General features: G+C 34.1%; 2 protein-coding genes and 1 long non-coding RNA gene across 4 annotated transcripts in view; 1 reads left to right on the forward strand and 2 right to left on the reverse strand.

The window, feature by feature from the left end:
- Positions 1-10798, reverse strand: part of ttbk1b (tau tubulin kinase 1b) — a 39300-nt gene extending 28502 nt beyond the window's left edge. For both annotated transcript variants that reach the window (XM_087290372.1, XM_087290374.1), the window contains exons 1-6: positions 10658-10798; positions 6763-6906; positions 5773-5920; positions 2105-2178; positions 1887-2027; positions 1687-1791 (exon numbers count right to left, since the gene is read on the reverse strand). In XM_087290372.1, the coding sequence (XP_087146498.1) occupies positions 1687-1791; positions 1887-2027; positions 2105-2178; positions 5773-5920; positions 6763-6870 (576 nt within the window). In that variant the 5' untranslated portion in view covers positions 6871-6906; positions 10658-10798. The remainder of the gene's footprint in view (positions 1-1686; positions 1792-1886; positions 2028-2104; positions 2179-5772; positions 5921-6762; positions 6907-10657) is intronic.
- A 2822-nt stretch (positions 10799-13620) lies between these two features.
- Positions 13621-14211, forward strand: lnc.lemp (lncRNA encoded micropeptide). Its single transcript, XM_087290394.1, has 2 exons — positions 13621-13861; positions 13957-14211. The coding sequence occupies exon 1, from the start codon at positions 13662-13664 to the stop codon at positions 13830-13832; it is 171 nt and encodes a 56-aa protein (XP_087146520.1). The 5' UTR covers positions 13621-13661; the 3' UTR covers positions 13833-13861; positions 13957-14211.
- LOC147833074 (uncharacterized) lies at positions 14109-16038 on the reverse strand. The gene is made up of 2 exons (XR_015513363.1): positions 15625-16038; positions 14109-14324 (listed from the first exon to the last, which is right to left on the reverse strand). It is a non-coding gene; the product is annotated as an uncharacterized LOC147833074 (long non-coding RNA).
- Positions 16039-16056: the final 18 nt, after the last annotated feature.

A 16056-nucleotide genomic window follows, 5' to 3' on the forward strand; every position in this document is an offset into this window, starting at 1 on the left:
TGAATTTAAAACACATAAATAATAAAACTCAGTAGAGAAAGAAACACAAATAATAATAATAAATAGGGATGCATGACTCTTTGTAACATATCAGTTATTGGCTAATATTAAAAAAGTTTTTAAATATATAGGTGTAGGTGAGTATGGAATACATTTTTACATTTAAATCACTGTAATGTAAACTATTAAAAAAAGATTCATAGAAAAATGTTTCATCGAAAATGAACAGAAAATACTGCATAAGCCACAATATAGTGAAGTACTAAAAATACGAGATCATTGTTCCATTAATATGCCTTCATATTATATGACTTTATCCAAGTTTTGAACAGCCGACTCGAATGTTATCACTTGATTGAATGGGCATTTTCAGTGGTTATCAGCTGATACATTATTACTGTAATGGACCCCTCATTGGCATTCCCAAAAAGCAGATTATCCAGAACCAGAAAATCAGAGCACACCACACCTGTCCTCAGGTCTTTATACTGGCTCCCAGTTACATTCAGAATAGATTTTAAAGTATTACTACTTGTCTGTAAATCACTAAATGGCCTAGCACCTCAATATATTACAGATATGCTCACTGAATACAAACCTAACAGATCACTCAGGTTATTAGGATCAAATGAATAAGACATTCCAAGGGTTCAGTCAAAGCAGGGTGAATCGACCTTCAGCTACTACACCCTTCACTGCTGGAATCAGCTTCCAGAAATGATCAGATGTGCTCCAACATTAGGCACCTTCAAATCAAAACTGTTTAGCTGTGCCTTTACTGAATGAGCACTATGCTACATTCAACAGATCACACTATTATGTCTTTCTTTTCTTTTCCATTCTTTTATAACTCGTTTTAACAGATTTTAATCTGTTTTAATTATTTTTAATTATTTTAGTCTTTATTTTCTTGTTTCGTTTATTCTTGTTTATGTAAAGCAATTTGAATTAGCATTGTGTATGAAATGTGCTAAATAAATAAACTTGCCTTGCCTTACCTTGATAGATATGGGCTAGTAGGGAATTTCTGTTATCATTCATCCACATGGTTAATCAGCTATAGATCATATACGGCTGCAGCCAGAAGTTAACGAAAACGATTTATATTATTTATTAAATTTCCCATTAATTGATTTTTATTAATATCTACCCCTACCCCAACCCTAAACCAAACCATCAAAGTTATATAAAAAACAGATCTGGATCTAGAGTCTTCTCTATTAGTATAGCTGATTAACCATGTGGATAGATGATAACAGCCTTCTGAGCCAACCAGTAAGCACAGAAGGCCCCTACTGGTCCATATCTATCAGCTGATAACCACTGATAATGCCCATTTAATCGAGTAAAAACGTTCAAAGCGGGAGGTTTTGAATCATTTAAAATATAGTGAAGTTTAGTAAGATCACTTTTTTTTCATATGTTTCATTATTTTATGTTGGAAATATTATTATATGAAAATGTAATATTTATGCATCCCTATGAATAACCTCTGCAACATAACTGTAAAACATAAAAATTGCACATGCAAGAAACAGAAATGTGAAAATGCTGTTTATTAGGCGATGCTGTCTGCTATTACAACTAAAAAACATTTCAAAACAAACACAAAAATACTTACTTAACTAGATGAATATAGAAAAAGACAACTACACTGCAAAATGATGAACTTGGAAATGAACTTACCGGCCGCACCTCCCCATTTGTATTTGTGTACTGTCGTGCCAAACCAAAATCCAGCATGTAACACTTCCTACAAGTTGACGGCAACCGACCCATAGCGAAATTAGACTGAGGATAGAAAGAAAGACCAGCATCAGCTAACAGAAGCCAATATAAACTGACTTGGAATGAGAAAAAAAGATGAACCTAAGAGTGAGACGCACAGGTTTAATGTCTCGGTGCAGGAAGCCCACAGAGTGAATGGCTTCAATGGACTCAAGGATCTGTTTCCCCAACCGTAGCGTGGTGCTCATGCTAAATGTCCCCCTAGGCTGACTCCTCCTGAGATCAGCAAGATTCCTCCCCTGAGCAAAGACACAATCAGCTGCACTTTCTTTGAGACACACATAAAACATGAGCGAAGACTAAATAAATAATGTACCTGCAGCTGCATGACAACATAATTGAACTTGTCATTTCTTCCACATCCAATGAATTTGCAAACATGATTCTTTCCTGTGCAAGAAAGGAAAGCAGTAGTGGCATATAGATATTACATTATTTAAAAAATGCCTGCATAAATTATCCAACTTTTTCCTTACATGATGGCTGCATTTTAAATTATTGGTTGCACAGAAGAGGTACATTTGGCTTTGTGCTTTTCTTATTCTTTATGAAAATAACGTTACACTTGGCATTAATATTACAAACATATCAGCGAGCAAAGCTCTTTTGGTAGATGTGTTTAATTCCTCAACATTATTTTACACCATTACAGTGCACTAATATTAAACACATTTGTAATTGTGCTAAAGCAAGTCTCATTTCTATGAGGGATAAATTAAGCTCTGTAATTTGTTAATTGTAATAAAATGTAAAAAAAAAAAAAAAAAAAAAGTCCTAAGAGAGGACAAAATGAATAATGGCCATTGGTGAGAGTACTTCTTTGACCTGTTAAATATGGAGCCAAAGAATAGCGATGTTACAACATCCTTGCAGATAAGATTATAACAGAAGAAGATACAAGAGGAATAACTTTGAATAAAATAAAGAAAGCTCTCAGGAAAATGAAGTTGGGAAAGGCAGCTGGACATGCAGTAGCCCCAAAAATGCTGAAATATATGGGAGAAGATGGCACCAACCTTCTGCTAAACGTGATTAACTTGGCATGGAAACAAGCTAGAATCCCAAAAGACTTCATAGACCTTTATAGACGTTTGACAGTTTACAGTGGCCAGAGCAGTGGAAGGTTCTCAGAAAGCGTGATGTCAAAGAACCTCTGATAAAGAGAATACAAAGTTTCTACAAATGCTGCAGAAACTACTTGAGAACAGGAAACTTATCCTCGGAGGAGTTCCTCACCACATCTGGAGTCAGACAAGGGAACATAATCATCCCTCATAGGCAAAAAAAACATGTCCAACACTCCATAAAGCTAGACAGCATTGTCTTGAAGCAAGTGGAGAGTTCAACTATCTTGGAACAAAGCGAGGGTCGCCATATCTAGCAGATTATGTGATGCTTTAAGCAGAGCCTTTCAAGGAAAGAGAGAAATCTCCACCAGAACAAAGCTAGCGGTCTAGAACTCCTCCTATGTGCCTACTCTTACCTATCGGTGCGAGTCTTGGGCATTTACTAGCAGCAGGAACAACAGATTTGCAGGCCTTGAATGAAATGGATGGACTCACTTAACCCAGCATTCCAAAAGAGAGAAGTAGACCAAAGCTGCGCCAGAACAGTGGCTGCAGACAGAAAAAGGTGGTGGAAACATCGTTCAGCCTCTACATCACAAGGTAGAAGAGGCCAGGAATGAGTAGGTAACTATTAAATTGTTAAATGTTATAGACTGTAAAAATACAGGGCACTACACAATCAATTTGCGTTTGGAAAACATGAAGGAATTTTAGTTGATTTATTAATTTTTATAAACCTAAGTGGATTGAAGGTAAAAATTAAGTTTTGCATAAAAAAACTCAAGAATTATGTTGTTTCAGCTCAAATAAATAAGTAGTTTTAACAAACAACAAACATTATCTTTTTGAGTGTAATTTACATTTGATGGATGAGCTGTGTGGAGAAATATGACACTTCATTGTTTACAGTTTAACAAACCATCATAGAGCAAAGGAAAAAGATGGATAGAAACACACATATTCACATTTAACAAACTCATTCAGCAAGCAGCTACAGACAGAGGTGTTGGCATTTGGTATTCTAGTATGTCCTCTGTGAAGGTTATGAGAGAACGAGTGAGGGAGAGAAAAAAAAAAGTGTGGTAATTCCGCTTTCCTTCAGTTCTTTACGCTCATTACTCTTACAGACTCCCAGTGGTGTGTCTGAGCTACAGTTGAGGCAAAATGGCTTGACAGGCATGAAAGTCACAGTGTCTCTGTGTTCGTTTCTTATGTGCACATCTGAAAACATTATGATGGGAATATATTAGCGAATGGTTTGTCACTTATTGTACAGATACAACATCTTGATCGGTGGCTCATTTTATATTATGCCTAATGTACTGTGCTGATTTTTTGGGGTTAATAAAATTTTACCAAGGCTACATTTGCTTATAAGTACAATACAATTGTAGGGAAAAGGGAATTTATTTATTTATTTTATTTTTGTCTGTTTATTTTTATTAGAAAAGAAATGTTTAGACTTACAACAGATCAATCAATCTTTTTCTTTTGTATGATACCATATATCAACTAAACATTCTTCATCTTTCTAAATGTGTTGCATACTTCTAAGAAGGAACTGCTGACAAGAGGAAAATAGCAGAATAAGAATAAAAATAGAGTTGGGGGTTGGCTTGCTCCAGACTTTTGTCTAACTAGAAGTCTAGACATATCACAAGGAGCTGGATGCTTGTAGAAGTTGTGAATTATACTGAAAATGCAATTAACTGTGCAGTTCTGGTATGCAGAGAGGAAGTATGTTTGGGTGCGACCACCAAAGGACTGTAGAATGATTGACAAGTGACGAATTACACAAAACTCCACCTTTAATATCAGTTGTGTACAGTTGAAATCTGAATTATTAAAGCCCCTTTGAATTTTTTACAATATTTAAAAATATTTCCCAAATGATGTTTAACAGAGCAAGAAAATTTTCACAGTTTGTCTGAAAATTTTTTTTTTTCATCTGGAGAAAGTCTTTTTTATTTTATTACGGCTAAAATAAAAGCAGTTTTTAATTTTTTGAAAACCATTTTAAGGTCAATATTATTAGTCCCTTTAAGCTATATTTTTTTCGATAGTCTAGGGAATAAACCATTGTAATACAATAACTTGCCTAATTACCCTAACTTGCCTAGTTAACCTGATTAACCTACTTAAGCCTTTAAATGTCACTTTAAGCTGTATAGAAGTGTCTTGAAAAATATTTAGTAAAATATTATAAATTTAATTTTTGCATTGCATTGGGGTAACCTAATCCAGAGCTCTGTCCTCAAATTATTCATTCGTATCTAATAAATAACTCATATTTTTGACATTGAAGACATCCTGACCTTTTTTTATTAAACACGAATGGGATTGGCTAGACATTCCAACACAAGAGTAACTTTATAGAAAAATATTACAAATTAAAACAGCTTTATTGTCTTGCAATTAAAGGCTGAATTTTCACATGCTAGTTTTCCACTCTTCAGAGCCATATGATCTTTTAGAGTACTGATTTTCTTCTTGTAAACAATTCTTATTGTTATAAATTTTGAAAAAAAAAAAGCTTTGCTGCTTAACACATCCATTAAAACAATGATTTTTTAATGATTGTTTTACAAACATGCAATATGATGAAGTTTAAATAAAAAATAAAATAAAAGTATAATTTTTATAAATAACTATGAACAGTTTCTGTATTTTGGCTAGTTTGTAATGATAAATATTTCTTCCACTAAACCATTAAAACAAAAACATAAGATATAAAATTCCCAAATCTCCTGTTTTTTTTTTTTTATCTGATGTGTGATTTTAACAAGAGATGGATGCTAATTGCTCTTAGCGACATTGTGATGCTGCAATAACACAATGATCTGTTTTCAAGAAACTAATTACTCAAGCTAGTTATTAAAAACACAAAACAGCACATATATCCTCTCCGTCTCCTCACCTTGTAGTTTTTTTAGCACAGCAACCTCCATCTTTAGCACTTGTTTGGGTTGTTGGGCAGATTCCACCTTAAGAGCCACATTCTCCCGCGTCAACAAGTCGTAGGCCTCATATATCTCCCCAAACCCTCCACCCCCAATCTTCTTTAGCTGAATACACAAACAACAGCAAGGTAAGTCATGGCAGAGCAGCGATTTAACCTGTCTGTAATCTGTTTCACACAGAGTCAGAGCTGGTCTTGCATAATATCATAAACATTATGCTGTGGAAGTTCTGCTATTAGAACGAACAATTTCCTCACCTAATCTGGCAGAAATGAATGTGTGGATGGAATTTACTTTACATGCAATAAATGTATGACAAACTTTGATTGGCTGATTTACCTAAGCTGCTCCAATCTGAGGGCATATGACTTCATTGGTTTTAATGAAAACCGTAAAGTTCATTTAGGTCTTTATTGGTAATTGCCTGGTATAAACCACAACGACTGGTAATAAATAAACATATGATAATTAAAATATATTGGTTTTGATGGTTAAAATGTGATGGCTTACAATATTTGCAATGGTACTTGTAGAGGAAAGCATCAGAACTGATTGTTTCAATAGTTTTTTCCCCCAAGCAGGGCACAGCATATTCATTTATCTCAAGCTTAAACTGTAAAATGTAACTCGTGTGAAAAAGCATAAGCTAGTTAATGATGATTCAGGCTCTGTTTTAAACACTGCCATCAAAGATATTATAACAGTAAAACAACCACAAATTATTTCTGAGGACATCTGCTTGAAGGAGAAAAAGCAACAAACTGGCCCACAACCAATTGCTGTGGGCGCACGTTGGCGAAAAGCCAGATTGAGTTGATTTGAAAGCATCTGCTGTCATATGTGGTCCATTTTGTCCAGTGTGATTGGCCTGTGATGGCAGCAGCCACTATGAGCATCTTTATTGAACACACACACTCTCTTTCTACTAAATATAGACACACACTTACCACTTTCCAGCGATCTTTCACCAAGCAGTTGGAGGGCAGGATGTCGACCTGCTCTCCCGCCCCGTTCATGTTTTCGTCGCCGTGGACTCCGGGCCCTACGCACTGCATCGGCTGGCCAGTGCTTTACCAATCCCTGCCATTTACCTGCAAAAAAATATGCATACAACTGATGTGTCGGCATCACGGGGTTGGTTCCGTTCCCTCAGCTGAACAGATACAATGGAAGTAATGGACTGAACACGAAGACTGTAAAGCCTAATCTAACCCAATTGTAGAAACAAATGTTCTAAATAATGTAAATTTGACTGACTGCTTCACGTACAGTACAAGTTACATACACGTATAGTACAAAATCTGGGCACTGGGTGAGGTCAGGTTTAAGGTTCTTGTTAAATCTATCTCACTTATTAAGTTTTTTAAAAGAGGATTTCTATCTATCTATCTATCTATCTATCTATCTATCTATCTATCTATCTATCTATCTATCTATCTATCTATCTAAATAAATAAATAAATAAATAAATAAATAAATATATAAATATATATATATATATATATATATATATATATATATATATATATATATATATATATATATATATATATGTTCAATGGGGGGAAATTGTTGTTTTTTTACCCAGACATTTAAGAAGAACTTGTTTTGAAGCAGTAATCACAATACCGTTGTCCAGTGAAACCGTGATATTTTTATTCAAGGTTATCATACGGTCAGAATCATACTGTCCCATGCCTAACCCAATCACAGAGATGGTTAAGATCTATTTTCAGAACATTAAAGTTTACTGATGGTAAAATGACAGGCACAACCCCATCTAAAACATGGCATAAATGACAGTATTTAAGAGACAGCTGAAAACTTTTACTCTTCCACAAACACTTATCCTACTCAAAAAGTATAGACAAATAAAAATACTCTCTCATGCCTTCAATATTTCTTCTTGGCTGCAGCATACATACATACATACATACATACATTTGCTATGTATGGGTTTGAGTAAAATCAGTATTTAGTCAGTTTTTTTCTCCCATAATGGTCTTATAACATCTTTAAAAAATAAATATATATTTTTTTTAATTTCTGTTTAAATTCCAGAAATTACAGTTTGTCAAAATAACAAATGCTTTCACTTTGTGAGATTCCAAATTAGGGTTCTTACACCAAATATTGATATATTAACATTGATATTTATGAAAAAACATAGCATCCTTTTTTGTTTTCATTCATTCGTTTTCCTTCGGCTTAGTCCTTATATATATAGTCCTATATACACACACACACACACACACACACACACACATACATCCTATATATATATATATATATATATATATATATATATATATATATATATATATATATATATATATATATATATATATATCCAGCTTATGTTTTAAATTTATGTTTTATGTGCAACCCAGTACTGGGAAACATCCATACACTACAGCCAATTTAGTTTAATCAATTCACCTATACCAAATGTCTTTGGACTGTGGGGGAAACCGGACCACCCGAAAGAAACCCATGGGGAGAACATGCAAACTCCACACAGAAATGCCAACTGACCGAGCCGGTACTCGAACCAGCAACCTTCTTGCTTTGAGGCGACAGTGCTGCTAACCATCATGCTATCGTGTCGCCCCCCTTTTTTGTTTTTATATCATGCAAATATATAGCTGACAACATTTTTGTTTTACATTTGAACAAAATATCATCAGTATTATATTTTACTCAAACACATATGTATAAATTATAATAACCCTAGAGAGACTTCAAGGAGTCTCTTAGTTTATTACAATGTGCTGGGAAAAAAAAAAGATATTTAAGGACCTCAGTTCAGACTAACTAACAGCATCCCTCTAAAATAATAACAATGAAACATTCTAGGCTGAAATATCAAGAAAGACTTACATTTCTAAATGAAAATTAAGTATCCGCAAACCACAAGTGACAACAAGAACAACATTCTGTTATAAAGAAGAATATATTGTACGGATAGCAGAAGGAACAGCCTATTTCTCTGGAGGTCATTATCTGAGGCACTTTGAGTTTTCTGTAATGTCTGCAGAGTATCAGGTATCCACACACAGTCTCTATCAGAACTGGACTACACCCTTACCCACATGCTCATAATGTTACAGTCTCTTAATAACCTTTGTAAAATGGAAACATCAGATATTATTTTTCAGTTGAGTGTGTTTATGTTCACAGGCTTGGTGTGTGCTTAAATCCTTAATAGATATCAAACATTTCTTTGTGTTTACTGCTATAAAGCACAATTAATTTAACCTTCTAAAATGAAGCTGGTCTCTAAGGAATGCAATGAGTTATAAATGGACCTAATTAACAAAACACATTAAAAGACTCTCGCCTTTTTTTTTTTTTTTGCCACCTGAGAGAGTTAATGCAGAGACATGTGCTATACTGTAGGTTTTTCAGGAGATTGCAGGGAATACCTCATTTCATTGTACACCAAAAACCAGGACAGACTCAGGATGGCATTTCAGAATTCACAATTATGCAATTAACAATTAAAACTATCACAATTATTGTTTTATTTTAGAATACAGTGGATAATGTTGACATTTAATTGCTAAAATATACATAATGTAACAGGGAAGTGCTTTAATAGCCTTGAAAAGCATATGTACAAATTATAGATATTTATGTTATGTTATGACAGCTTTTAATCATTCAAAAAGCATATTGAATCATGTTTGTTCTGTTTTCATGCATTTTACTAAAAATATAAGACTGATGCAAAAAGTAAAGTACTATACAGAAGAATAGACTTTTAGATGCCTATGTATATACTTCCACTGTACATAAGGTAAGTTTAAGCAAGTATTCTAAACATATTTTATAATAAAATAAACAGCTTACAGTAAAATTGTTTGGATTGTCCTTTAAATATACGTTTTTTTTATTATTATGTAACATTTTACCATTACATTAAAGCTAACAAGATAATCTGATAAAATATAAAAGCAATTGGTTGGAAACGCTTTGAATTGTTTTAAGAAATGCATTGTATGTTCTATGCAGGGAGCTAGTTGGGGGAAAAACATTATAATCATCATCAAATGCAAGAACCAAAGAATGAACCTCTCTTTGCCTGGCTCTTCACCTGTTTGCATGGCAAACTCGTACACTTTAACAAAATGATAATGTGATTCAGATTGCACAAAGCATTTGCTGAGAGCACTTCATTATTCTGACTGAACTAAATGTCAGGAGCACAGGACTGCGTGGGCTCAGTCTCCTGACATCTTCGGCTTTCTCCGCAGTGCCAAAAGCATCCGTCTGAACGGACCCCACCCAAACACGTTCTGGCCCAATCGGCAGCCATCAAGGTTAAGCCCCGCCCCAAACCATCGTTTGATCAACGTCCATTGGGGCAACGTCTAACAATCAGCCGAACATTCCCCTGCTCGAGCCTGGAGCGAAAAGCACTTTGGGATATGTCGTTCATCAATGAGACAATGGACATATAAGACATCAGACACTGTCACCTCTGAAAAACTACAACTCCCACTAACGGGCCACATGAGCTGTTGACGTACAGCTGCATTATGTGGCATGTAATGTTAATTATTCATGATTATCCTTTAGCATAAATAATATATATAAATAAGGACGAGTCTCTATTTTTGACTCAGGCCCGAGTGCCTTAATAGTTTGTCAAGACCGTGACAGATTTAGTTTTCGCGTGCCCGGTTGACACCTGCACGCGCATCGTATATGGAAGCCTGCGGCTCGCGCCAGCGCAGCATCACTATTGACAAGGTGCCAACATCCACGGGACGAGCCGATTGCTACGGCAGCGCTGTCTTTCAAAAAAATCACTTGGCAAACAAAAGCTAACCCACTAACCTGTTCTTCTGTCGTCGGAGTAAAATCTCAAAGTGAGAGTTTAAGGAGAGCCGCATTATTCCACTGGCGCGACCGCTGCGCCTTTTCCCCTTGTTGATGCTGCACCATTTTCAGCCTCCTCTGCTCCTCCGCTCCAGCACTGATTCAGCATCGCTCGGATACTCCCACTATGCACCGCGCACATGCGTGACAGAGGACGGCTGTTGCGTGGCAACCAGAAAGGCGTGAATCTCCCTCTTTATCTGCAGACTTCGTCCATTGAGGAAATTTTGACAGAAACCTCTTAAAATTGATACTTGTCATAAAGGAAAAGAGGAATGCATAATATTAGGGAAGAAATAACCGTGCAATTGGTTTAGACTAATAAACACAATGGCACCTTCGTTAACCCTTGCATTATTATTAAAATTTAGATACGACATTGTTGCGGGTGAATAAATAAGACATAAATCAGATAGTTTTAACATCAGAAGTTCTCACACATTCATAACATAAATCAATATAAATAAAACTATGCAAATTACAAAAATCAGAATTTGAAGACGGGTAACGGCCTTTTAAACACCCTGTGCCCAAAAAGATTATATCATTTTAGCATACCATATCATTTTAAACAGACTGTGTTTGACAGAGATTGATAGGAATGTTAGAATTAATATCCAATATCCTGCAAAATTGACATTTCTTTTGGAAGAATCGAAAAGATACTCCCAGAATTAATTTCAAAATCTGGTGTTGACAGATTTACTCCATTTTATAATAATAAAAATATTTGTAATGAGTCAAATTTAGCCATATATACATTAAACATCACCTAGAGGAAAATTATTTTGGAATGCAAACGTTTCCTGATTTTAATTGGAAAGGGACCTCAATTTGATACTTGCAAAAGGACTACCAAAATCTAATTTATTTTATTAGAAATGGACACCTTGAAAAGGTCTCTAATGCAAACTGATAACAAAAAGAATGACATGCTGTTGAAACCATGGAGGATTTTTTTTTCTGGTAATGATCCCCCACTGTAATTTTTGACTTTCTTTCAATGAGAATTGTAATAATCGTAAAGTTTACATGTACATTATTTATGTAATCACTGTTTACTGTTATCATTACAATAGCCTAGTATAACATTATTATTGTTAATTTTTTTTTTTAATTATTTATTTACTGCTCATGGATACTGTTTCTGAATTTTTCTTGTAATGTTAAAAAGGCTCAGAGTGTGTCTTAACCTGTAAATGAATGTATGGTGTTTTCCTATAGGCAACTATTATTTATTAAGCTGTTAATAAAATCAAAGAGTCATAAATAAAATAATTATGAAATGCATGAAAATTATAAATAAACATACATGCATACACGCATACATGCATTCATTCATACATGCATACATACTGTAGCTGACGCAGTTTAGTCAGCTTTTATTTTGTTTAGTGTTTTGTATTTCATTATTTGAATGTGTAGTGGTATATGTTTATGTTACAAATTTCCGGTTGGCTTGAGTGGGAGGTCACATGATTCTCTTTGATTGATTTAACCTGTGAGAGTTTGTATGGTCACTCAGCACAGTGAAATCTCAATGCAAGCACCTGTTAAATGCTCCTGCTTATTCTACAGCATGGTTATCAGGCCAACACGGTAAACTAAACATTGTTTTGTATATTATTTGTTTATGCTGATGTCCTGTCTATTGTGTTTGTGTGAAATATTTGGTTTGTTTATTTGTTTATCTTTTAGTTTTCACAGTGTTCAATAAAGGAAATGCATATGGACATCAGTATTTGGATGCGTGGACTGTTTTAATAACCTGCAGGTAGCTACACATACATACATACATACATACATACATACATACATACATACATACATACATACATACATACATACATACATACATACAGACAACAAAGCCTTCACAGTGTACTCCTCATTTAGAGCATGCCTTATTGGTGTCAAATTGCCTATTATTGTTTTCCATCAAGATAAATGATATACTGAAAGAATTAGAAATGGGATTCTTGCTTTTTGCTGATGATGCAGCAATTTGTAAAAAGGAAGGAATATTGATTTTAGATGTAAGAGTAAGAAGATAAAAGGAATAGAATTTAGTAAGAATTTAGAAGAGTTAACATTTCAGTTCATATTAAGGAATATTCTATAAAATGATTCAAGAAATCAATTATATATATATATATATATATATATATATATATATATATATATATATATATATATATATATATATATATATATATATATATATATTTTTTTTTTTTTTTTTTTTTTTTTTTTTTTACAATATCTTAAAATTACTCACCTGTGGGAGAGGATTTAAACCAGGGGGTCCCCAAACCTTTTCTTGCGAAGGGCCAAAAACCAGACTTGATTGATGGCTATGGGTCAAGGTAAATATAGCATTAGTATGACATTAAATTTGTTATGGGTCATTTCCTAATTTATTTTCCTGAATCCTGATATTTTAAAAAACTAGAAAACATTGCTTTATATGAACTGATGCAAATTTAAAAGATTATAAATATAATAAACTTACTACAGTAAAAACAAAAACAGTCCCATTTGTCACACATTGGAGTTCAATGCCAAATAGCAATGTTAGGCTGTTGCTATGTTATGTGCATTGTCCTCTATTCGCCGAGAGACAGTATTTACATGATTAATCTGATTCATTTACAACATTTAATTAAATTGCTTAATTTCAGTTTGCTATAAAACTATAAAAACAGACAAAAAGGTTAACTTAAATTCAGAATGATGATCTCTGTTAAAGGGATTCTCCACAATGCTCCTATTCAAATTAACTTTGGCCAGCGGGCCCTAGTCTGGACATCTAAGATTTCAAAAGAAGGGAGGATGGGGTGAGGTACGTCTTAGCAATACACACTCTACACCAGTTGGTGGCGGAAAAACACTGTTTTGCTGTTTGTCAACCGAGTAAAATCACAAGAAGAAGAGGATTTGTTTTGGCTGGACGGAGGTGAACATGGCTGATGTGTCGGAGAGGACGTTACAGGTCGCGATAGTCGTCTCGTTTGCGGCTGGTTTTGTCGCCGGTTGGCAGGCAAACAGGATGCGAAGAAAGTTCTTGGACTGGCGGAAAAAGAGGTTGCAGGACAAACTCGCGGAAACACAGAAGAAGCTTGACCTGTCGTGACAGATACAAGTTATCACGTAACCGACCTGGTAAGACACGTGTCTTTCATAACTATCGTTTTCTATGGAGTAATTTGCTTTCGTTTTACACTATAATCGGTATAACTACTCTTTCATTTCTTTAGTGCCATGTGGTCTTCAATGCTGTGATTTCATGAGCAGAATCAAGTGAATGAACGAGGATCAAGCTGTCAAGTCTTTGGATCAAGTCACAAGCTACAGCAAGGAACACACCTGTCAAAGACTTTAAACACTGAGAAAAACAATGTATTTCTAAGATTGTTTTGTTTAATGTTTGTGCAAGCCATATCCATAATGTTACCACATCTGTGCTCTCTTCTTGTTTGTCGAAGTCGAAATAAACTGAAATATTTTGATAACACTGTTGATTACTATTTCTCAGTCATGGCTTGCAGCTGGAAGGGTATCTGCTGCTAAAAACATGCTGGATAAGTTGGCATATAATTCCGCTGTGGCAACCCCAGGGACAAAGCTGAAAAGAAAATGGATGAATGTTGAGTACTATGAAAGTATTATAATCAATGTGTTAAAAAATTGAGATGTAAAGTTTAAGCAGAAGTAATCTGAATGGAACAATGTTTCTGCATTCACAGAACTGACAGAACATGATTCAATCACAAATGAAAAATCTTGGTAAAATATTAAATATTTGCATCTATGTATTTGACAGCATAATTGTCAAAATACAGTATTTAAACATTATGGCTCTCAGAAATAAAGGTAGAGCATTTTGATTATTAAAAAAACAATGGCACATAACGAAAAAATCCAAATTGGTACCTTAAATTAACTGTACCAGTAACAACATTTGTGTGAAACAAACAACATTTATATCTTTGTTAATTTATTTGTAAGCGTTTTATAATACTGAGCGAGAATGAACATCAGATGTATTTTTTAATAATAAACCTTTGCTAAGATGAATAAACAATATATCAAATATTTCGCTAGTTTTGTCATGTAATAAATAATAGACTATTTCTTTATGAAAATTCAACACTTCCTGGAGTTTGTAAGATTTTTATACATTACCCTTTTTGGGCTGGAATTTGCAGTTTTTAGAATAAAAAAAATCTGTTTATTTGTATATTCTATATTTGTAAAGACTGATTATACATTCTAACATTTATTATTTTTTTATAGCTATATATAAGTGTCGGTGATGTTTGTAGCATTACGTATCTAAGTGTGGGCATCAAAAGTAACCTGAAAATTGAAGTGTATCAAATATGAATGTTTGGGTCTCCACTGTAGACAACAGGAAAACTCACACTGGAAACCTGTTTTACCAAAGCGTGCTACTCATAGCTCAAAGCAAGAATTGAGGTAAACTTGGTTTTATAATCACACATTCTGACTTTCTCCTTAACAATATAATTTCAGAAATGTATTTTTATTATAAACAGAGGAATCAAATTACCAGCCAATGACTTTAAAAAGCACATTGTTCATAGTAAAAATATATGGAAAAATATGGATAATATTTTTAATTCATACTTGCACTTGATTTCAGGACGAAATGATAACGGGGCATGTCACAAGTTCTCGCTGAACGAATAAGCGAATATAAAACCAGCAGTGGTTCAATTATAACAAATCCACACAGTAAGTAGGTCCATAATAATGAGGTTTCACAAAGACAGTTTAATTTTATGATAAGAAAAATAAGCGAAGAAAAGCAAATAATTCTTACACTTAACTATTTAGCAGAGTGCATTGATGTATTTATGTGTGTGTTAAAGGGATAGATCAAAAATTGAAAATGTACTTACTATTTACTGCCCCTCAAGTGGTTCCAAACCTTGAAATGTGTATTTTCCATAGTAGTAGCTACTATTGAAGCCAACATTAACATGTCTCCATCTTTATTCAAAATATCTTCTTTTTTGTTCAACTGAAGAAAGAAAGAAAGAAAGAAAGAAAGAAAGAAAGAAAGAAAGAAAGAAAGAAAGAAAGAAAGAAAGAAAGAAAGAAAGAAAGAAAGAAAGAAAGAAAGAAAGAAAGAAAGAAAGAAAGAAAGAAAGAAAGAAAGAAAGAAAGAAAGAAAGAAAGAAAGAAAGAAAGAAAGAAAGAAAGAAAGAAAGAAAGAAAGAAAAACGGAACAAGTAAAGGGTGGGTAAACCATGACAGAAGTTTGAGTTTTGGATGAGCTATGCCTTTAATGGACTCTCTCTGGCGCGCACAGTGATGAGGTCATAACAGCG

Source organism: Danio rerio, chromosome 17 (assembly GCF_052040795.2).
Source record: "Danio rerio strain M-AB ecotype USA chromosome 17, GRCz13ab, whole genome shotgun sequence".
Lineage (NCBI taxonomy): Eukaryota > Metazoa > Chordata > Actinopteri > Cypriniformes > Danionidae > Danio > Danio rerio.